At 38.9% G+C, this 23,543-nt stretch overlaps 1 protein-coding gene across 1 annotated transcript in view; it reads right to left on the bottom strand.

Moving 5' to 3' along the window:
- The window catches only part of CPNE8 (copine 8), a 190,145-nt gene that overhangs the window by 128,096 nt on the left and 38,506 nt on the right, over positions 1-23,543 (bottom strand). Inside the window, exons 2-3 of the mRNA XM_075274153.1 lie at positions 16,175-16,215; positions 1,796-1,842 (exon numbers count right to left, since the gene is read on the bottom strand). Coding sequence (XP_075130254.1) covers positions 1,796-1,842; positions 16,175-16,215 — 88 coding nt within the window. The remainder of the gene's footprint in view (positions 1-1,795; positions 1,843-16,174; positions 16,216-23,543) is intronic.

The following is a 23,543-nucleotide window of genomic DNA, read 5'->3' as shown; positions in this document are numbered from 1 at the left end:
TATGGTACTAACTTATGTGAACTGGAAAATTTCTTTATTTGCTACAAACCTTTATGTTTTTTCAACATAAGAACCAGAAATGTACTTTTTTTTTTGTTCAAGTTGCTCTATACAAATACAGTATCATGATTCCAGCCTCTGTAGAAGTAACTATGTTCATGAGGTCTAAGATAACATTTCACATACAAGTCATCCATCACCATTCTATACAAGTACAGTGTAAAATTTAATATGCATCTATCCTACTGAGCTTTGGAAATACCAAATAGTGTTAATACTGCACTATGCTACCCTCTAGAAAATGTCTATTGCATATGTTTGTTTGTATGGTTAATTATTTAGATTTAGACATATAGGGCTTCAATGAAAAAAAATCCACAGAAACGTGAGAGTGCATCCCATAGCAACCAATAAAATACTAGTGGTCATTATCCTTCCATACAATGAAAGAGGTGCTCTTACAATATTTAAGAATGAGCCCCATACTTTTAATAAATAGATACAGTTTACTTTCACAACATAGACTGAATTTACGAGATCCTACAGTTATCCTGAGATCTTACAGCTGTTAATAATAGAGTGCTATTAAAGCTGAATTACAGCATAAATCACGATTAAAAGTGCTTTATTCACAGCTGTACAATCTTGTGAAAAGTAGCAAGACCTTGCAGGTTCAGTCTATGCCAGAGGGGCTTGTGGGAAAGTGACATCAGATAGGATGCACACACCAATTTCACAGGTATAAATTGTCAAATTGCGTTTTGAAAGTTTTTTGGGTGTTTTTTGCAGTTTTACTTAGATATATTTGCAAAATGCATTTTTTGTCAAGTCTAACTATCAAATATAAATAGGGGACACAATCCTAATGATAGATCCTATTTAAGGCCTCTTGCACACAATCGTACTCTTGATCCGCAATTGTGGATCCATATTTCTGGATCAAAGTACTGACACATATATTTTTATTCATTCTAGCGAATCCCATCCACACACAGCAGAAGAACACTGTGGTTACCATTGCGTTTTTGGAAATTGCAGCATGTTATTTATACTAGGAAAAATCTGTGGACTTTCTGTGAAAAGCGCTGCAGGAAAAACTGCAATGTCTTTCCACCACCTTTTTTTCTGCAGGGCTTTTTCACTGCAGCCCACTATGTGAGACCTTAGCCTCAAGGGTTTTCTGAGACTTTCATTTTGATGACCTATCCTTAAAATAGGTCATCAATAAGTCATTGCTGAAGTTATGACGCCCGGAAAGAGACAGGTTGAAGACCCTCCAGTGTTCAGGTGAGTGATTCAAAATCTTCACTGAATAGTAATTGTACAGTGCTCTTCATTGCGTAGGGGCTGTGGTTGGTATTGTAGCTCAGTCCCATTTACTGTAATAGAAACAATTTACTATGGTACCATGTGACTGATGAAAATGACATCATTGGCACACTTAACTGACCATAGCGCTGTTCAGCTCCACTGTCTCTTTAAACAGTTGGTCTGTGGGTGTCAAACCCCCATTGGATACATATTGATGACCTATCTGAAGGATAAATCATCAATCCCCCAAAAAGAACCTGATCAACGTGCACAACAACATCATCAGAAAACCTCATTCACACTGCTTATGCTTATTGCAGAACATTTATTTCTTTATTGTTCTAGGACCCTCTTCTTATTACTATTTCTATGCCACTGCATATTGAGCCACTGTCCTGTTCATATTTCTGAATTAGAAAACAATGACAATTCTCTTAACAGATAGGACAATCTTACTGCTATAAGAGTAAAACAGAAATCTTACCTCTCTCCATTCCTTGTTTCCAATACCTTGTGTATACAATACACATACTGTAACAGGATAAAAAGAAAATATAGGTATTAATCTTAGTACATTACATGCTATCCAAATAGTAATATAATTATTCCTTTTTAATATCAATAATGATGTTATGAATATCATACAAAATCCCATAATATTTTTTTCTCTTCCCTGGAAGATGAAATAGTGCTGGTTAATACTGAATGGCAGCATTGCTGTTATAAATAGCCACGGCTTATCTTCCTTCCGGTTATGTCTGGCCGTTGTACCACTGATATACATGGCTATTATTTTTATATGTTCTTGCTGTAAGGTAATTTGTTTTCCCTAATTCACATAAAACTGGGCTGAAATCTAGTGAGTCACTACCTATCTCGGCGCTGGCCTAGAAAACTAGACCATCCTGTCAGCTGTAATTTTGCCTGCTGTGTGAGCTACAATAGTTGAGCACTGCAACAAATGTTTCCTTTTCTGAACATGGGAAATGTCAAGCTTTGCTAAAAGGTCACGGCTACAAAAATGTTTAATTGTAGTGGTAGAAGACCTCACAAAATATGCCTTCAAGATAACATTTAACTTTTTACTAAAAAAAAAAAATCAAATAAAAAAAATAATCTGTATTTACAGTTAATACTAAGAGAGTTTGTCAGGTTGTCGGGCTAAAACACATTGTTTTGATCCTTGCAGAAGGTTGAAAAATTATGGCATAAAAATGCATAATGTGGTCATCATCCTACTACTTTTAGGAACAGCTTTTTATAATGGCAGACTGAACTGAATTCTTTGTGTCTGGGACTTACGATGGCCACACACATTAGACAGCCATTGGATGAACGGTCTCACCCAACTCCTCATACTCATGTGAAAGTATAGTATACTGGTAGAAGGGAGAAGGTGCTGCCAACTGAATGATGGGTTCAGCTGATGCACATATAATGTGCTTGACAAACTTTAAGGAGTAAATATGCAACAAAGGAGTATACCATTTGGGTGTTAGGGTTTGAAGTAAGATAAATATATTACATGATCTTCAAAGCTAAAGGTGTACAGCAGCTCAGTCTGTTTTATCCCTTCATTCACTAAAGCATACATAGTACACATGGGGATGTATGCCACTCACTCAAACCGCATGTGCCTGAGGTCATGAAGGTCTTCTTTAAATCAGCCCCAGAGGCGTGAACGTAGTGCTATAATTTTTTTGTAGAATGGTCGCAAATATGCAAATAATCTAAGAATGCAGCTAGAGCAGCAGCGACAAGATCTTCCTCTTGCTCGCAAGGAGTTCTGGTTACGTTAGTATTCCTGGGAGGGCTACAGAATGAGAGAAAGGGTTTTGCAACAATGCCCAGCTGTCCCAGAATACAGACCAAATGCACTCAGCTTATTTTAATTGAAATAAAATAACAAATTATAGAACTGCCCTCATAGATCTGACAACTATAAGGTACTGGGGATGGTTTAAGAATGTTGTTGGTGCTGACAGACTACCTTTAATATTAAGCACTCAAAGTAGACAGATATTGATACCTATAATTTAAAGTAAAAGTAAGTTTGCAATTGATACTACACTGTAGTTAAAGAGATACAAAAATAAAGTGCATAAATAGAGAAATTTCATAGTTCTCCCATAGTAACTGTCACCAACAATACCACATTGGCCAGTGGAAAGATCCTACACACTGCAAGATATAAATACAGTAATATCAATTGATAATGAATTATAAAGATATGAGTAATTCAAGTCAGTCAATAAATGCATATAAAATAATGGGTCAAAAGGTGATATATGAAAGAACAATATGGCTCCTAATGTGACTGATGTAATTGTATTATCCTCTCAAGCAAACTATATATGCATACATCATATGGACAAAAGTATTGGGACACCTACATATTACACTTATGGGATCTTTTATGACATCACACTAACTCCATAGGCATTAACATGGAGTTGGTCCCTACTTCTAAGGTTTCTACAAGAGTATATCTGTAGGAATTTTTCCCATTCATCCAGAAAAGCATTTTTGAGGATAGACATTGATGTTGGATGAGAGGGAATGGCTCACAATCTTCGTTCTAGCTCATCCCAAAGATTTTCAATGGTGTTGAGGTGAGGGCTCTGTGCCAGAGTTCTCTCACACCAAACTCACTCAACCATGCCTTTATGTAGCTTGCTTGGTTCACTGGGGCAAAATCATGCTGGAATAAAAAAGGGTCGTTCCCAAACTGTTCCCATACAGTTATAAGCATGCAACTGTCCAGCTAAAGAATTAAGATCTTTATTAACTGGAATTAAGGGTCCTAGGGCAACCCATGAAAAATAACCCCACAGCATTATCCCTCCTCCACTATACTTTACAGTATGCACAATGTAATCCGGCTGGTAACATCCATGTCAGGGACTATTGAACAAAATGGATGAATTTTACTATACCTCTACGCTCATATTTTTGCATATTTTGTGACATGTCAATTTTAAAAGGGTCTACCAGGCAAACAATATTGATGAGTTATCTTTAGGATAGGCCATCCATTTCAAATCTTTGGTGGTCCGACACTCAGGACCCACACTGATCCGCTGTTCTCACTAGAACAGAGCCGGATACTTCTGTTCTGTTTAGTGGCTGTGCCGAGTGACTGCAGGTCATCTGCCATTCACCTTTATAAGAGCTGTGCTACAGTAACTCAGTGAGTACATAGAGAACAGAACTATCTGCTTCCAGCTCTGTTTTCCATATTGAGGCTGCTGAGGATAGGGGTCCTGGGTGTCAAACCCCCAAAGAACTGATATTGATGACCTATACTATGTATAGGAGATTAGAAGGGGTGCTAGAAGTATTGGTAATTAAAATAATAATATTTTACAATATACCACTGAGGTCATCACCTCACTGACGTCGCTCCTAGAGCTACAAAAGAAGCATCAGCACCCAACAAGTTTGGGCAGATGTCAAGGCCCACAGAAGGAGAGGGGGCCCATTACTGCTTCCTGCTCTGAATTTCAAGCAGGAGAATCTATAGAGAACACTGCTTGTACTTGTGTTCTGTGCAGATTCTTTTCTGACTCAAGGCAGTGGGGGAAGGGCACTTAACACTTTTAGGGGAAGACCTGAGATATACGTAATTCTGAGATTAATCTGTATGTAGTCCCTGGATGGACTGAAAACCACAATCTACTGCATGGGAGGCAAGAACATTAAGATTTAGCTATAGGCTTAACTGTCGTCTGTGAGAGGATTTTGTCAGCCGAGCCTTCAATTGTATTCTTTTATACAGGCATAATTTACCGGTATATACAGATAATGACATCTCTGTGTGCCTTTTCCAGCAGGATCATTCAACACATGACCAGGAATGTAAGTACAAGGGTCAAAATAAACATTGCTGTAACAGTGTATCTTTGTCTGTGATGGGGAAACAGTAAATGCAATTCCTGTGTAAATTCGTACGCTTGCACAATTTGTTATCATGGTTGTCTATAGTGCAAGTTCTTTAGACAATAACACACATTAACACATATAACAATAACACATCTGACCTGCTCAGAACAATACTTTCAGTCACTAAACATGCTAATGCCACCACATTATGCTCTACCTACCATGAGCCACAGATACAACAGGGTTAACCAGAACTTCTACAATTAGTTAAAATGTTGCAGAGTGATATATTATCACATAATAAAATAAAACAATGAAAAGTAATTGAAAAATGCTTATCCAGTGACTTCTCATTGTTTTGTTTTTTTGTAGTATTCTGTGATAAGAAATCACCATGCAGCAATTTATCTCACTGAAGCTCGTGTTAACTATGCTAATCTGTATATGCTGTATATATTGTTTATTTACTACACAATTTTATTACTTGCAGACATACATTTGATATATAAGTTGTGTGAAGGTGACAGGCAGCGTATTGGACTCCTGGTATATCAGCCCCAGGTTTCTGACATATGTGTGGTCCAGGGCAGGTCTTGAGTAGGCCTCAGCCCCAGGTGTGGGTCCTGGGATCGTTACTAGGCCATAAAAGGCTGCAGAGCCTGCACTTCAGGGAAGACCCTGGGAGCAAGAGGAGGAGCATGGGTCTGTCCTGAAACACAGTCTCTAGTGAAACTCTACTGTGCTACTTTGTTTTGTTTGTGTGGTTGGTAGTACACCGCACATATAGTTAGTTTTGTTTTTTTTTACTGTTTAGATAGAGCTCAAACCAGCAGGATTTTGTTTGCCATTTTAATTGAAGGATGTTTTTCCAAATAAACCTGTTTGCACCAGACATTGTGTCCTTATCTCTGACTGGTTGGATCTGCAGCACTGCTGCTACCTAGTGACCTTTTCCACAAAGTGTTATAAATCATTAGGCCACTTACCCCTGAGAAAGCCTCAGGTAAATTTGCCTTTTTATATGTTTTTAATATTTTTTGTTTTGTTTAGTTTTTTTGCTCGTATTTGTAAAATAAGGTTTAAACTTTATTTTCAAACACTTATTGTTGTGGTTGTGTACACTTTCTTGTGCTGTGTTTTTCTATTATAATAAGCAATGTCTTCTAGTGGGTGTTGGGAGTGATAGCTTATATGGCAACCACTCACTTCCCTGGTTCACAAGTCTCTCTGTGACTTGAGTCCTTTGTGTGAGAAAATTGCATTACCAATGTTTGTCATTGTCATTTTGTCATAGTTTCCACTCTAAATAGAAATCGTTGGTGCTTTTCAAGCATGACTGCTTCAGCTACAGCTGGTAAAAGGACAAAACACAGATGCTCAAAATCAATTGGAAGCAAAAATGGCTATATTGACAAGTGAAAATCTGATATTTATTGATTAAATTGTAAGTGGAGACAAAATATTTGTTTCCATTTCCCCACTAAGGCTTGGTTCACAGCTGCACCCAGTCTCCATATGGAGATTCTGTTTCCCCTGTATTTTATTATTGCAGAAATTTCCTGCACATGTACTTCACCTGTATGGTATCAACTATTAAACTGAAAACTGTTGGTGCACTGACTGTTATCCTACAAATGAGATGAATAGTAACATATGCTAAGCATTACTGCCATTAAAAACCGCACACAGTGTAAGCCCAGGCTAAAGCCCCACAAAACAAATTGCTGCAATAAAATTTCTCCAGAAAAGGCCTCTGTGGAAATGCATTGTGTTTTTTCTGCAGCATTTTTCACGGAAAGTCTACAGAGTTTTCTGTGGACTTTCTGCCCCCATTATATCTATACAGAAAAATGTTTCCGTAAGTAGAATTGATGTGTCGTGACTTTCATAAATGCAAGCATTTTTGAAATCGCAACTTTTCCGCTGCAATTTTTTTTTCTGTGTGAATGTAATAAAATAATTTTTCCCAGTCTAGATTGCCCATCCACTTTGCAGTTAATTTAAAATGCAGCATTTTTTGCTGTAGCGTTTCCGCAACATGGGGTGCCAGCCTCACACTGACCATAAACACGATATTAAACGGTCTATCAGACAAATGACCCTTTAATAACCCCAATTATACTTTTGGCAGAAAGTACTACAGACATGCAAAAATACTGTTTGATGCAGCAGAAGGAAAAGTTGCCAATTATAGCATTCGCTACATATTGTCAATGTGAGCCAAGAACAAAATAGTGATATGTTGCTAGTTAACAGCTATATGAAGGAAGGAGATTGACTAAATGATGGAAGACAAACCTGGAACTGTGTCAGATGACAATCTTAGGTTCATGGCCAGTTTTAGAAATCCATTTTAGCAATAGGAGGTGAAATAAATTGCATAACCAATGCTTCATAGTGGTGTCACAAAAATTTAAATTAAAAGGGTTGTGCAGCCAGGCAAATTAAAAATAGTAATAAAATAAACTCTTAGAATGCTACAGTACAGCAAATACACTTTAACCAATTCCTTGTCATTTCAGTTCCATCTCTGTCTGGTGTCCCGCAGTCTCTATTCCTGTTGCAGCAGTAAAGGACTTGTGTCTGCTGCTATCACTCCCTGGATGTAAAATATAAAAAACAAAAAAAAATTTGCAAGTCTTCAGTAGGTGATACCTTTTTTAATGGCTAACTCATAATGATGACAGAATATGACGTTTCAAAGCTTTCCTCTGAGCTTCTTCTTCAGATATAACTAAAAAACACTCTGTAGAGGCTGCATATTTATAACTGGACACAGGGCTAGAATTACAGGAGGGAGGGGGGGAAAGAGGCTAGTTACTATATACTTATAACAACAAACAATCAATTGCCAGATCCCCCAGTTCTTATCTTAATGGCTGTCTTAATGATGTGTATAAAAAGACATAAACCCACGTGAGATGTTCATCCCATTATCCAACGTCTGGAATAGGGTCATGGCCTTGTACTCATAAATCAGTCGCTGTTTTCTTGATTTAAAGTTCCCTTTTAAGATCAAGATTTTCATGTCATTGATGATGCTGTGGTGTTCCTGGCAAAAATGATTTGGCACAGGAAGATCAGTTCTCTGTTGTTTGATTGTATGGCGATGTGAATTAATTCTCATTCTGAGTTTCTGACCAGTCTCTCCAACATACAGATTTTCAGTGGAACATTTGGTGCAAATGATCAAATACACCACATTAAGTGTGTTACAGGTGAACGTACCTGGGATTTTATATTCCCTGTTAGAGTTTGGTATCTCTATCTTGTCAGTGGTCAGTATGTGGGGGCAGGTTTTGCACCTCTTCTGTCCACATGGGAATGTTCCTTTGTTAGTTGGAGGTGACAGAGAGCTGCTAATAATCATATTCCTAAAGTTTGGTGGCTGTCTGTAGCATAGGAGAGGGGGGTCAGAAAATATGGATTTTAGACGGTTGTCTTTTTGCAGTAGTGGATGTAATTTGCGTGTGATTCCTCTCAGCGTCTCCAGGTGGGGGTTGTATGTGACAACCAGGGGTACCTGAGTGTTCTCCTGTTTGGTATTGTATTTTAATAACTCCGATCTTGGTATCCTGGTGGCTCTGGTGATTTGGTTATCAACTGTTCTTGGATGGTAACCCTGCCTCAAGAATGTGTTTTTGAGGCCCCCAAGGTGTTCGTCCCTATCTGCAGGGTTTGAACATATGCGATGGTATCTGATGGCCTGGCTGTATACAATGGAGTTCTTTATGTGTTTAGGATGAAAACTATCCCATCTTAGGTACGTAGGGCGGTCAATTGGTTTCCGATACAGCGATGTCTCAATTTTGTTGTCCTGTATCTTGATGACTGCATCCAGGAAGTTTATTTCGGAGAAGGAGTGATTGAGCGTCAGGCATTTATACCGTCCTGGTGTGGGATGTTGGAGTACAGGGATTCTACATCCATGGTGGCCAGGATGGTTCCATCTGGAAGGGGACCTATAGTGGATAGTTTGTTTAATAGGTCTGTAGTATCCTGTAGGTAGCTGGCTGTATCCTTCACTAGGGGTTTCAGAGTGCCCTCCACCCATCCAGAGATTTGTTCAGTGAGAGTCCCAACACATGAGATGATCGGTCTCCCTGGGTTCCCAGGTTTGTGCAGTTTTGGAAGCATATAAAAAGTCCCTGTCCTAGGGCTTGCTGGTATGAGGCTGCTTAGGCTTATTGCTCCATCAGATATGCCGGAGATCACCTTTTTTAGTTTTTTGGAGTACTCCACTGTGGGGTCTGAATCCAACTTGGAGTAGTAGTGTGTGTCATTCAGCTGTCTGTGTGCCTCCTGTATGTAGTCTGATGTGTTCATCATGACTATAGCACCACCCTTGTCCGCTGGTTTAATGATGATGTCGTTATTATTTCTCAGAGATTTTATGGCCCTTCTTTCCTGGGCAGTGATGTTAGATGGCAGTGCTTTATTTGTATCCAGTATAGTGGATTTGACCATGTGTCTGAAACAGTCTATGTAATTATCCAAATCAAAATTTCGTCCAGTTGGAGGTGTCCAATCAGATGTCTCCTTTTTTGCTAAGATTGGAATCTCTGAAGGGGTAGGTTGAGTCTCCTCTGTGTCATCTGTGTCATGAAAATATTCTCTCAGGCGCAGTCTCCTGAAAAAATCCTCCATGTCGCTGCACAGTTCAATTTTATCCATGGTTTTAGAAGGACAAAATGAGAGTCCCCTGGAGAGTACCCCAAATTCTGCTTTGGTGGGTTCATAGGTGGAGAGATTGATAACACAGTTCTGTGTTTCCAAATCCACGTGTGAGTGGTCCCGGTTGTTGTTAGATATATATTTTGCTTTGTGTGTATTCTTGTAACCAGTTCCATCCCACCATCAACCTGACGCTCAATCACTCCTTCTCCGAAATAAACTTCCTGGATGCAGTCATCAAGATACAGGACAACAAAATTGAGACATCGCTGTATCGGAAACCAATTGACCGCCCTACGTACCTAAGATGGGATAGTTTTCATCCTAAACACATAAAGAACTCCATTGTATACAGCCAGGCCATCAGATACCATCGCATATGTTCAAACCCTGCAGATAGGGACGAACACCTTGGGGGCCTCAAAAACACATTCTTGAGGCAGGGTTACCATCCAAGAACAGTTGATAACCAAATCACCAGAGCCACCAGGATACCAAGATCGGAGTTATTAAAATACAATACCAAACAGGAGAACACTCGGGTACCCCTGGTTGTCACATACAACCCCCACCTGGAGACGCTGAGAGGAATCACACGCAAATTACATCCACTACTGCAAAAAGACAACCGTCTAAAATCCATATTTTCTGACCCCCCTCTCCTATGCTACAGACAGCCACCAAACTTTAGGAATATGATTATTAGCAGCTCTCTGTCACCTCCAACTAACAAAGGAACATTCCCATGTGGACAGAAGAGGTGCAAAACCTGCCCCCACATACTGACCACTGACAAGATAGAGATACCAAACTCTAACAGGGAATATAAAATCCCAGGTACGTTCACCTGTAACACACCTAATGTGGTGTATTTGATCATTTGCACCAAATGTTCCACTGAAAATCTGTATGTTGGAGAGACTGGTCAGAAACTCAGAATGAGAATTAATTCACATCGCCATACAATCAAACAACAGAGAACTGATCTTCCTGTGCCAAATCATTTTTGCCAGGAACACCACAGCATCATCAATGACATGAAAATCTTGATCTTAAAAGGGAACTTTAAATCAAGAAAACAGCGACTGATTTATGAGTACAAGGCCATGACCCTATTCCAGACGTTGGATAATGGGATGAACATCTCACGTGGGTTTATGTCTTTTTATACACATCATTAAGACAGCCATTAAGATAAGAACTGGGGGATCTGGCAATTGATTGTTTGTTGTTATAAGTATATAGTAACTAGCCTATTCCCCCCCTCCCTCCTGTAATTCTAGCCCTGTGTCCAGTTATAAATATGCAGCCTTTACAGAGTGTTTTTTAGTTATATCTGAAGAAGAAGCTCAGAGGAAAGCTTCGAAACGTCATATTCTGTCATCATTATGAGTTAGCCATTAAAAAAGGTATCACCTACTGAAGACTTGCAAAGTTTTTTTGTTTTTTATATTTTATAACCACTGGCTAACACGGTACCAAAGCAAACATTTCCCTGGATGTAGTGAATCACCCCCATGGTCAGTAACTGTCTGCAGTGGCAAATGTTTTGTGTCAAAACATCATCACTGGACCAAAAAGTAGAGAATGAGACCAGTAAATGATTAGTCATTTCTTATACAGAAACATTCTAAGCTAATTTTTTTTAAATAATTTCTCCCGTCTAGATAGCTTGGGTAATACAGTGGCCCAGTTTTACTAATAGTTTGAGAAAATAAACCTAGATAGACTGTTTTAGTACGTACCAGATTTATCACAGTGACAGAAGCTAAGTGATAAATCTGACATGTCTTTACACTGTCTAATTTTAATTGCTCACTTTTAATCAGAATTATTCAAACACAAATTTTTGGGGGCTACGTTACACGTTTAAGCCACAGATGCTTTTTTTCTGAAAATTCACATCCTTGTCTAGCAAGTCTATAATTTTTAGCCCAAACTAGATGCCTCAAGAGGTGCCACACTGCATCAATGAGGAGTCAGCTTTATGCCACTGTCTAGTCATAACTACAATAGTAAACCTGGGCTTTTATACCTTCTCCTTGAAAGACATTCAAATGTCTTTTGCAATAATACAGGACATCTTGTATCTAACTGACTGGCGGGAGATCATGCAGTTGGGGAAGCATGGGAAAGGCTAAACGTAAACCATCGCCATATGAGGAGACATTATCCCTTTCCAAGACAACAACTTTTCCTTTAAGAAAATGCATCTTATGTGGTGTTCACACTTGTGCCGCTGTCCGCCCGCTGTGATTCCGCCTAAATCTCAGGAAAAACAGCTTAAGGACGGCTTGCCAGCGGTCAGTTTAAAGACCCATTCACTTCAATGGGTTTTTAAAGAAAACCACTGGTGTCTATATGCAGCTTCTCAGCCGTGCATGTCCAACTTTGTGTCCGTGCAAAAAAACTTGTTTCACGGCAAAGAGACTGCATACGGACACCGGCGGTTTGCTTTAAAAACCCATTGAAAGTAATGGGTTTTTAAACTCACTGCTGGCAAGCTGTCCCCAAGCTGTTTTTCCTGGGACTTAGGTGAAATCACAGCGGACAGGTACAAAGTGCAAGTGTGAACCCTGCATAAGCTATATGTAGGCTTTGTGTCAGAACACAGACTAGGGTGCCATAACATAACACCTGGGAGAGTGCGCTACATATCATTTCATTAAATACTAATACATGCACATGATAATGTTACGAATACTCCACAAAATAGTAGTCTCTATCATGATTTAGGAATCATACATTAATAAAGTGATGAACGTTTACAAATGCAATGTCAACACAGTACATAAGCACCACAAATGCACATCTTAAAGTAGTAATACGTACCATTTTTGTTAATGAGGTCAACTTGCAATGTTCCCAAAACACTGTGACCTTGAAATCACCACAAAAGTTGCCAAGCAATTATTTGGATTGGTCCTCAGATTATTGGCAAGGGCACAAAACGGCGGTAAACACCATTGCTAACAAGCTAATGAATAAGGGGAACATTGCGAATCAAAACAACGTTGCTCAAATTCATTGGCTCGTTGGCAATGCCATCAGCCATGTTTCAGTGGGTCAAGAATGTAAAAAGAGATGATATCCTTAAACAGTGAACTTGATGTTATTCAGGTCATCACAAACTCTCAAATCAGACGCCAAAACATATGTACTTTATCCACAAAAACAATTCTTAAAGTACAAAATCCTGAAACTAGTATGCATAATATTTAAAGGTATGTTCAAGAGATGAGCGAACACTGTTCGGATCAGCCGATCTGAACAGCACGCACCCATAGAAATGAATGGAAGCACCTGTGATACCAGCCGGCCGCCGGCAAAGTCAGCAGTGTTCGCTCATCTCTAGTATGTTCATATAACTATTGTCTTCTCCGTTGTTCAGATCCGTCTGTAGATCAAGCCTTTTTTGTCTTTCATTTGATTCAGCTTAACGCTGTTCCTTATGGTATTTGGCACATTATTTTTCTGTCCTAAGGGCCCCTTCACACGGAGTATATGCTCACTGATTCTGAATGTGTAAACGTTCCGAATCAGCGGCGTTAAAACAGATCCCATTGCTTTCTATAGGAGCCGGCATACGTGCACTCCCCATAGAATGAATGGGCTGCTTTATTCCAAAAGCAGCCCATTCATTTCTAAAGGGAGCGCACGTATGCCGGCTCCCATAGAAAGCAATGGGATCTGTTTTAACGCCGCTGATACGGAACGTGTTACATGTTCAGAATCAGCGAGCGTATACTCCATGTGAAGGGGCCCTACAGAATATGCATCTGTAGAATGTCCTCAGATGGATCAGAACAAAGTGAAGGAGTAGGGCAGTGTGAAGGTACCCTAAGCATAGCTTTGGCAAACAAAGAGAATAGACACTGAGCTAATTACATTAGTTAAATAGGTTGCACCAAGCAATGAGGCTATGTCTGGTACGATCTGACATAATAAAAAAACCTAAATATTTCTGTATTTAGCATTGGTGGCTGTTTGTTACACCACAGGAGTAGACAGGAAATAAATGCATCTTCATGACCTCAAAATGTTTAGCTTAGATCAGGAATGCTGCTTCATTTCAGTAAATTGCATAATGGATTTCTAATGAATAACTTATTAACCAGGATTTCACTAGAAGCACTGCACATACTATAGTGAAATTAGGAAATTATCCCTGCAGTCATGACTCACAGCTGAATATCACGCCAAAGTAATGACAAATAAATGATTTATTATTTTACTCTATAACCAACTTTATTCAAAGACGGAAACTATACATTGCAAACATTGTGCACCTGTCTTGATGAAATGATGATTCACAAATCATTCGAAACTACCTTATGCTGAGGCCACACAATGCAAAATAGCTTCAGTTTTTACTTCCGTTTTTGAGCAAAGGCCAAGAGTGTCTTCAGAAGGACTGAGAATCACTTATACTTCTCCTTTGTGCTAAATCCACTTCTGGCAGTCTCTCAAAAATAAAAAATGACACAGCAAAATGTGCATCAAAAAAAGCCCCAACTTTTCTGCAACATGTGGCATCGGCCTCAAGTGAAGCTTTGCATTTATGGCTACGGCACTACATAGCGGGCCACAACAAAAAATGCTGCGGGGAAAAACAGCAGTAGAAACACATCACGGTATTTCCTATACCGAAACCGCCAGCATTTCATTTTGGAAATCAAAGAATATCCACTAACAGTATATTTCTGTAATGTGTGGATGGTATTCACTAAAGGTGGGCCCTGAAATGTCCATGTGGTATTTAAAGGTATGTATGTCTTTAAAGGTAAAGAAAGGGTTAGAGGTTTGGGCAAATTAGTGGCTGCCAGACATACATTATAATATTATATATATCATATATAATATTGGGCCACACAATGCCACCCATCTCTAGCCCATCGTACTCTGGATAAATTGTTACTCTCACAACCTTTCTTGTCCTGGACATTTCTTTGAAAACATTATAGACCAAACAAATATAGGACTAGTTTAATGTTTGTTCCAATTCTTCTGGCTAGTCAACCACATTATAAGCAATTCCAGTTTGACAGTGGTCACATAAGCAGAAAGGGAGCTGTCACTATATTTTGCCACCACAAACTGCGGCAATGACTGGATAGGAAAGAGCTGCAAATTATAAGTCTAAAGCCCCATATAGCAAGCCACAGAAGAAAAAAAAACACTGCAGAAAAGAGCATTGTAAAACTGCATCGCGGGTGTTTCCGTAGCGTTTTTCACAGAAAGTCCGCAGAGTTTTCCTCTGCAAACTTTCTGCCGCTATTATACCTATATGGGACACACCAGCATTTCCATAGTTATAATTGACTTGCTGCAATTTACAAAAACATGAGTGTTTTTGAAAACACAGCTTTTCTGCAGATTTTTTTCTGCAATGTGTGGCTAGGATTAGCCAGAAGTGTAAAAGGCAGCATTTTCACAACGTGGGGCCCCGACCTCATTCTCTACGTTTTATCTTGCTACTCACTGGCATTCCCCCACAGTCACCATGCAAAGTGTGTGATGGTTATATATATTGCTATATAATAATACATATCTGGTACATTTATATTGGTAATATAAGAGAGAGGAACCTGTTTTGTTCTAACTGTGGTGAAACGTTCAGTCGTTTCCCAGATATAATGGCATATTCAGAATCAGTATGTTTTTATGTATCCAGCCATTGTCAATGTGTGTAGGGGAAAATACAGTGAGAGAGAGAATCCCTTGAAGGTAGGATGGCAGTCAAGTAACGTCACCTCAGCTAGACTGGTTGGGGTCAATGCTTGCAATATGGTTTTGCTGCAAAGTTTCTAAATGCATTTCTGCACTTCAGAAGAGATCCATCCAATTTCCACAGGTCTAGAGGGCTGATAAAAAACTCAGAGCTGCTGAATTTAATTTATTACTTTCCTTGAGGGAAAATGAGGAAGCTCTCTAAATAAAGTCTGGGGGAAAAAAAACCTGCCAAACCTAGAAGATTAAATGTTTACAGCAAATAACCATTATCATTAAGTTTTGGAATAATGGAACAAGAATTCAGAGAAAATTTTTAAAAAGTCATTGAAATCGTACATATCACTTCCCTTATATACTGATTTCATCCTTGCATTATTAATACTCCCATGACTTAACCACTTGCAGTCTGCTAAAATCCAATGCCAGTGTAAAAAAGTCCTGACTTAGGAAAAGTCTAGATCTCATTTAAAGTATGCTATTGTGAAGTGTTGACTATTCAGATGTGGAATAACCCCAGATTAAGTGCAATATTGTTGGCATGTATACTACAAAATGAAAACAAGTTCCTACTTACATGGATCTGATTTGGAAAATGTATCTCTGTCCAAAAGATTCCTGTTTGGAAAGAAGAAAATATTTTACATTAATTATTGATAACAAACGATAACTGAATATTCTTAACCAATAAAACATGTAACCACCTTAAAGGGGTTGTCCCACGTCGCATACTTACCAGTCTTCGTTTCTGTGAATTCTTCTGTCTTCCAGCTTTGTCTCATCATTGGTGGGCGGGGTCACATATGCAAAGCCAAGCGGCGAGATGCCGCCGGCCCTGCGTGCGCGCTCATAGACCAGTCTAGCCTTCACAGTGCAACTACAGACCCGACAGGGTGCCAGGTCTGTATTCGCATTGTGAAGGCTAGACTGGTGTATGAGCGTGCACGCAGGGCTGGCGGCATCTCGCCGCTTGGCTTTGCATATGTGACCCCGGAGCGGAATAACAGCATCACTTCTGCCGCTGCTTGCTTCATGCAGGGCAGAAGCATAGCGATGTTGCTGGCTTCACCTGTGCCGGCGTCTAACTGTCCCCAGCATCCGCCTCTCTATTACAGCGGATGCTGGGGAGTGTTAGACGCCGGCACAGGTGAAGCCAGCAACATCGCTATGCTTCTGCCCTGCATGAAGCAAGCAGCGGCAGAAGCGATGCTGCTATTCCGGGGTGGGGGGCGGAGGAGCGGAATAACATAGAGATGTTGCTGACTTCACTTGTGCCAGCGTCTAACCCTGTATTGGCGGCCCCTTCCCCCAAAGGGTAAACTACCCCCCCTCCCACCAGGCTCGCTCCCTGCACTTAGCCCCTCCTCCCTCCCCCTGAGAGCAGGCAGATACATCACTTGACTCAGGAGAAGCTAGGTCAGGGCTGTGGCCACAAAAAAATGAATAAAGTAAGATAGTGGCCAAACAAAGCAATTTTGCTGAAGCAATGTATTTAGGAAAAGTCTTACATCCACATTAATAAGCAGTATAGATAGGATCCTTGTGATGGGACAACCCCTTTAACAGTTCTATTTCTCCAGCTTTATCATCTCTGCAAGCTTAAAAAGGATCTAAAGCAGACATATTAAATCATTAGCATGCCCCCATTACCAACCCCAGGATGTGATTGTGTGATGCCAATTCATTGTCGTGGTACTGAAGGGCACCACTGCACCATCAGAAGTAAATCTATCAGACTCTTCCAGAGGAAGAACAAAGTTAACATGTTATTTATCGTGCCCAGTGCACCATGCATGATTTAAAATATGAAAAACACCACATGGTTAAGAAACAGTTAATGAAATTTAATTAATAAGCTAAATATTTCCCAAAAAGGTGCAACAAAAACATACTACTTCAAATAAATAATCCCTCTATTTTGTAAAAAGTGAAAAAGTTATGGCTTTTAAAATGCCACAATAGAAAAAGCTAGACTGTCAGGAATGCCCTTCTGATAGTGATGAGCTATCGGTAAATACACCAATAGTTCTTCCACCTGGGCACATAATGGGAAAGTCGATTGTGCGCTGAATTCAGTGTACTGTCGGCTTTCTAGCAGTATACAAAACCGCATGTCCCTGAGGACATGAAAGGTCCTCTTTAAAGAGGACCTTGCACCTTCTGATTCAGCACTTACAGCTCATTGCATCATTTAATAGATGCCTCTCCATTGATTCTGGAGCAGATGGAATTTTTTATTTAGCCACCACTTTTCAAGTAATAAATGCAGCTAGTTTTGGTGCCTGATATATTATTTAGGCTCTCAGTTCTCAGGTGAGTAGTGTCAGGCAGGAGAAGGAAAGGGGAGAGATTCTGAACTCTGATACAGCCCACCTCTGAATTTTGAACAATGCTCCCCTTCCTGCTCCTATTTGATACTACCAATGGATAATATGGAGCCTAAACAGCATATGAGGCACCAAAAGTAACAGCACTTATTGTTCAGGAACAGTGAGGGCTAGAGAAGAACTTTCAATTGTACCAGAATCAGTGAAGCCACATCTATTTAATGATACAAGAGCTGAAATTGATGGAGGTGGTAAAAGGCTCTCTTTAGAGTATCAAACTCTGCCATATCCTCAAGTGGTTAAATATTATATGTTAATACTGAATCATTTAATAAATGCAGAGCCAGTTACATATTTACTTGGGTATTTATTTTGCTTACTTATATAACTTGAACATACTCTGCAGCACATTTGCAAACATTGTCAGTCGTTGTCCCATATCGGACTCACAATCTAAATTGTCTATCATTATGTCTTTGGATTTAGGATAGAACTGGTATAGACAGTTCACTAGTTGTTGAAGTGTCCATACATTTCTTACACCATTGGCTTTCAATTAGAGGAGCTTTCCATGCTACTATAACACCCTGCTCATCTTCTCAGTCCCATAGAATATAAGGAAACCTCTCTGAAGCTAGGGATACCTATGTATAATAAGAAGCAGCCATAATTCTTTTTCATTGGTATGAGTGCAATGAGTGCTGCCCTAGCTGAGATTTACTTTTTTCAGTTCTTCTTGAAGCTCTACACCTGGTTTCTGGATAGTATCCATCATGGAAAGTGTCTCTGCTTCTAAGACATTTTGCTTTTTTATAGATGAGAATTTATGAAGAAGTGTCATTTATAAAAGGTATCAGAGGTGGACAGCCCTGGCCGCTATGACAACTACAAGTCACATAATGCCTTGCCCAAAACACATCCATCAGAACAGAATGTACAGACGTAGCAAAGTTTAACTGACACAGATAAATGGCCACAGCATAATACATTATCACTGAACACAAGAAAAGCCATTGAAAAGCCACTGACACAGTCAGGTTAATATTTGTGTCAGTGTTATTACTGGGTTAAGTTTTATACTCGATTACATCTGTTTTGGAAATAGGCTAAACCCCCCACCCCACAAATGTAGGTCAAAAGGTACAAAAACGGTTATTGACTACCTCTTGCCAACAGCATACATGTCAAAAGTATTGTGCAAGCTTCAGTCTGTCTCAGAAAGCCATATAATATTAGCAGGACAGAACAGCAGAATGAGAAGGAATTGTAGTCTTAGGGTATGTTCACACATAGATTTTTGCTGGCTGAAAAATTATGCTCTGGGAATTAGGAAACTTTTTTTTACGCATGGTTTTAAATGATGCATGTTTTGCCAGTTTTTGATACTTTTTTTAATACGTTTTTTGTCATGGTTTATTGACACAAATTTTTTTTTACTCCAACAAACAGTATGGACATGGAAACTTCACTTTAAAAAATTGTTAGCAGTTTTTGCAAAAAACGCATAAAAAAAACCTTGTAGAATAATAGTGGTACACTTCTATCCTAATAAAATAGGATTGTACAAAAATGCCTAGCATGATAATATAATGCCCGATTCTGTTTTGATGTAGTGTTTGGTGAAATATTCTAAATTTACAAGTGAAACAAATATATGTACCAGCTGTAAATTCAAAAACTGTGCTAAAAAATTTTTAAAACTTTTTTGTCTTTAGTAAAAATTATTTTGTAGGTGTATTCTAAGAAAAAATTTTTTTCCATTGGAGCCGAGTCTACAAGATAAGGAAACACTGCCTTACACACTAATGGTGCCCACATTTGCTCCCCTATATAGTATTAATGCCTCTAGAAAGTAATAATGCCCCCTTTTTACCCTCTACACAGTACAATGCCCAACTTTGTGAGCCTTACAAAGGAGGGAATTTTTATTGTGTTTGGTAAAAAAGAATTTTGGGTCCCTCTTTTAATTTTTCCCAGGGCCTGAGGATATCACAGATTCCTTTTGATTTACAGTATGTATTCCTTCCTAGAATATAAATGCTTATTGCTTTGTCATTCTACAAGTCTAGTGTATAAAAAGAAGCTCCAAGAGACCAATCAAATTCCAGATTTCATTCCATCAATTCCAATTAGAAAATAAAGGAAATGATCCACATGGTTACAATAGACAACTGTTCCACGCTGCGCATGGAGACCACTGTGTACAATTTTCTACAGCAAAAAGTGTTGTACAGTGAACTTGAGACTCTTGTGGTATCATGTAATTTTGTAAATGTTTCTAAGACAGCCTCCCCGGCTTAGAAAGCATTGAATGTGCTCACTTGTTTTGCCCTTTTGTCAGATAATAGTTTGTATGAATGGTGAAGATGCTGCTTATTTCAGATACTGCTGTCAGCTTTTGCTGATCGCTAATGATGTGGAGCTGGAAAATTACTAGTGTGTGAAAGACACATGGAGACTTGAAGAACCTTCCTTTGTGCTTTCATAAAGCTTGCTGTTTTATCCAGAACATCTATTTATGTCCACAATTAGTTCCATTGTTTCTTAAAATCAAAGAACAGATGCAAGGAATAAACACTAGCTCAGATGAGAAATTGTTTTAATTTCTGAAGTCATAGTCAAAAAATACAGAGGATAATGGTAATTGCTGTGAAGCAGAACTTTTGTCACTGAGGTTTGAAAGCTTTTTATATATGTATATACATTTCTACATGAGTATATCTATATATGATATTACATGTTTGTTAGTGTTAGATACCTAGGCCATCTTGTGGCATGAAATGAATGTAAGCCAGGTAGACACAGTTAATAAGAGCTATTGTTCAGCCCAAAACAGCAAAATGGGGAAGAAACATCATCTACAGCTCTGAAAGCTCGGCATAGACAACAGATAAAGATCAGCCGTACTGCAGTCAATCGATAGTGGCAACTATCAGACAAACCATCCCACCATCTACATAGACAACTAAATTGCCCGATCAGTGTCTACTCAAAATGGCAATTGATCGGTAAAAGTCAGCCAATTATGCCACGCGCTTTTATTTTCCCCTGACCATCAGCTGTAAATTTCTAATATGTTGGATACTTTCTGGCAGACAGAAGTCAAATGTTAATTTTTTTTAAATGGTTATTTGTGGGTTTTTTTTTTTTTCTTTCTGGCTTTAGGTTACTAGAAAAATGGGACACGTCAAGCACTACGTTCATTATACTTGACAAACATATTTTTTTTAGCTTGCTTGATAAGTAGGTGTAGTTAGTGGGAAGACCCAATAGATAATATTAGTAAATGTGCCCCAATTTGTAGACAGAAGCTATAATAGCACCCGTAAGCCCCATGAACACATGGGAATCCAAACACAAAATCCAGTCTGTTTACTGGGTGGATCTCCTTATCCAAACCTAGTTAGTAGATGGGACTCTTTGCATCATCTGAGTGTCTATATCCTTGTGACTCTCCTGCCCCATAATGTATATTAGTGTGGACATTAGAACTGGGAGGAGGCAGGGACTCATACACATCATGGATCACTATGTTGCAAAGAGTCCAGTCTAGGTCAAAGTAGAACACAGAGGTCACTTTAAGCAGACAAGGAAGTGATAACTGAAATAACAAGATCACAATATTGGTAGAAGAACAGCATCTCTGAACACAGAAGGACAGATTTACTGCTAAAAATGTGACAGAATTCTGGCACACATTGTGTTAGAAACGCATACATGCTTTATGCCACATTTATGAACCGTTTTACAGACTCAGGGTGTGTTCACATGGTAGAAAATGAAAATTAATTCTCTTGCCGCGGTCGAGCCGCGATGGGTTGCACGGTCTCAATCCATGGCTGAATCAGCCACGGAATCCACGGCAAGATTGAGCAGGACGCTTCTTTTTTCTGAGTCCTGCTACGATCTCTGCTCCAACTGAAACCAATGGGGGGCGGATTCCGTGAGGAATCTGCTCCAGATTCGGGGGAAATCCGCCCCCAAATCTGCAGCAAATTCTTCCGTGTGAACTGACCCTCACAGTTTCACATTTTTTTTTTTTTTTTTACACCAACAGTTTCTGCACCTTGTGTGACAGGTTTTCCAAAAAGGGAGCAGAATTTGTAGGTATGGGAGCATGGCTTAAAATGCCATTCACCAATATTTTGATACTTTTTGTCTGAAACTCAGCTAACTCATAGGTGGTGTGAACTGAGTCTAGACAGTTTTAAGAAACTGAATAATAAATCTAGCACATTAGACTGTCTAGTCTAAGTTTGTACTATCTAATACTTAGATAAAGTTTTGATGCATTTCTTGAGTCAAAAGTAGACTTAGAAGGAATCGCATATATAAAGGAAGAATTTCCCTTTTTTGTTGAATCTACTGCAAAACTCCATCAAAAACTGCTACAAAAAACTGTACCCCTCCTAAATAAAATAAAAAGCTGTGTGAAGAATTACCCTATGGTCATTTTTTTTTTAATATGTTTATAGTTTTTTCAGAAATATAGCTATATAGTTTTATAGTTTCTTCAAAAATGTTGCACTTTTTAAAGACTTCTTTGTTTTAACTCTTGAAACAGCTATTTATCAATTTTTTTTTATTAATTGATTATGTCGGAATAATGCCTGGGAAAGCCTCACTCCTTTAAGCATCATGTTATTAAAGATAGCACTTGGCTTAGCACTTCATAATGCAAGAGTCTTTAGACTGTCAGGATGACAACAGAAAACCTGCAAAAAAACGCAAAGCAAAATATTTAAAACAGGTAAACTGCCCCCTCCCAAGAACTACAGTTTGTGTGTGTATTAAGCCTATGGCTGCATTCAGACTGTCATGGGAACATCCATTGTTATAAACTTTCAGATGAACAAAACTGTAGACATTAAAATTTCTCTTATTAGCGTATACCAACAGAAGACTTTCCATTTTGCATGCATCCTCATACACTGCCATAGTAAAATAAAATTGGAAGGTCCTGTCAGCTTTCTGTTTTTTAGACAGGATAAATGGCACAGCATGCAATGTTTCTCTGCTTTCTGTCTGCATCAGTCAGGAAGAAAAACTTTAGCCTCTGTTGTTTACACATAATCCTATCGACTAAAATCATCTCCACCAAAAACAATGCCACTCTTGTCTATGGGCTTTTAGAAAATGTATATATATATATATATATATATATATATATATATATATATATATATATATATATTATATATATATACACAGTATATATATATATATATATTTCTTATTTATCTCATGATAAAGTTAAGTTCCATTTCCTTCTTGTCCTAGATGTATAGCATATACTGGATCTATAGTCTAGATGCATGCAACAATATTCTACACAGTAATGACTCATTGTAAAGAAAAAAAAATTACAGAGGCGTGGCCTGTACATGGCCCCGAGTGGACGCATCTGCTGAGAGATCTGTTCCCACCCGATACCTGACGCCTTCATTATCCTCTAATAACATTTCTGATTGTCAGAAAAGCTAAGAAAGAGAGCAATTCTCCTTATGCTACCAAAAAGACCCCCTCTGCAGCCAGTACCCAGCGCTTTTTTGAAGACAAGGTGTCAAAGGCTTCTTTCTCAAAAGCTTCAGCAGTCTTGTCAGAAAAAATACAGCTGCA

Source organism: Leptodactylus fuscus, chromosome 5 (assembly GCF_031893055.1).
Source record: "Leptodactylus fuscus isolate aLepFus1 chromosome 5, aLepFus1.hap2, whole genome shotgun sequence".
NCBI lineage: Eukaryota > Metazoa > Chordata > Amphibia > Anura > Leptodactylidae > Leptodactylus > Leptodactylus fuscus.
The sequence above is the reverse complement of the archived record's forward strand: the minus strand, read 5'-3'. Positions and strand labels throughout refer to the sequence as shown.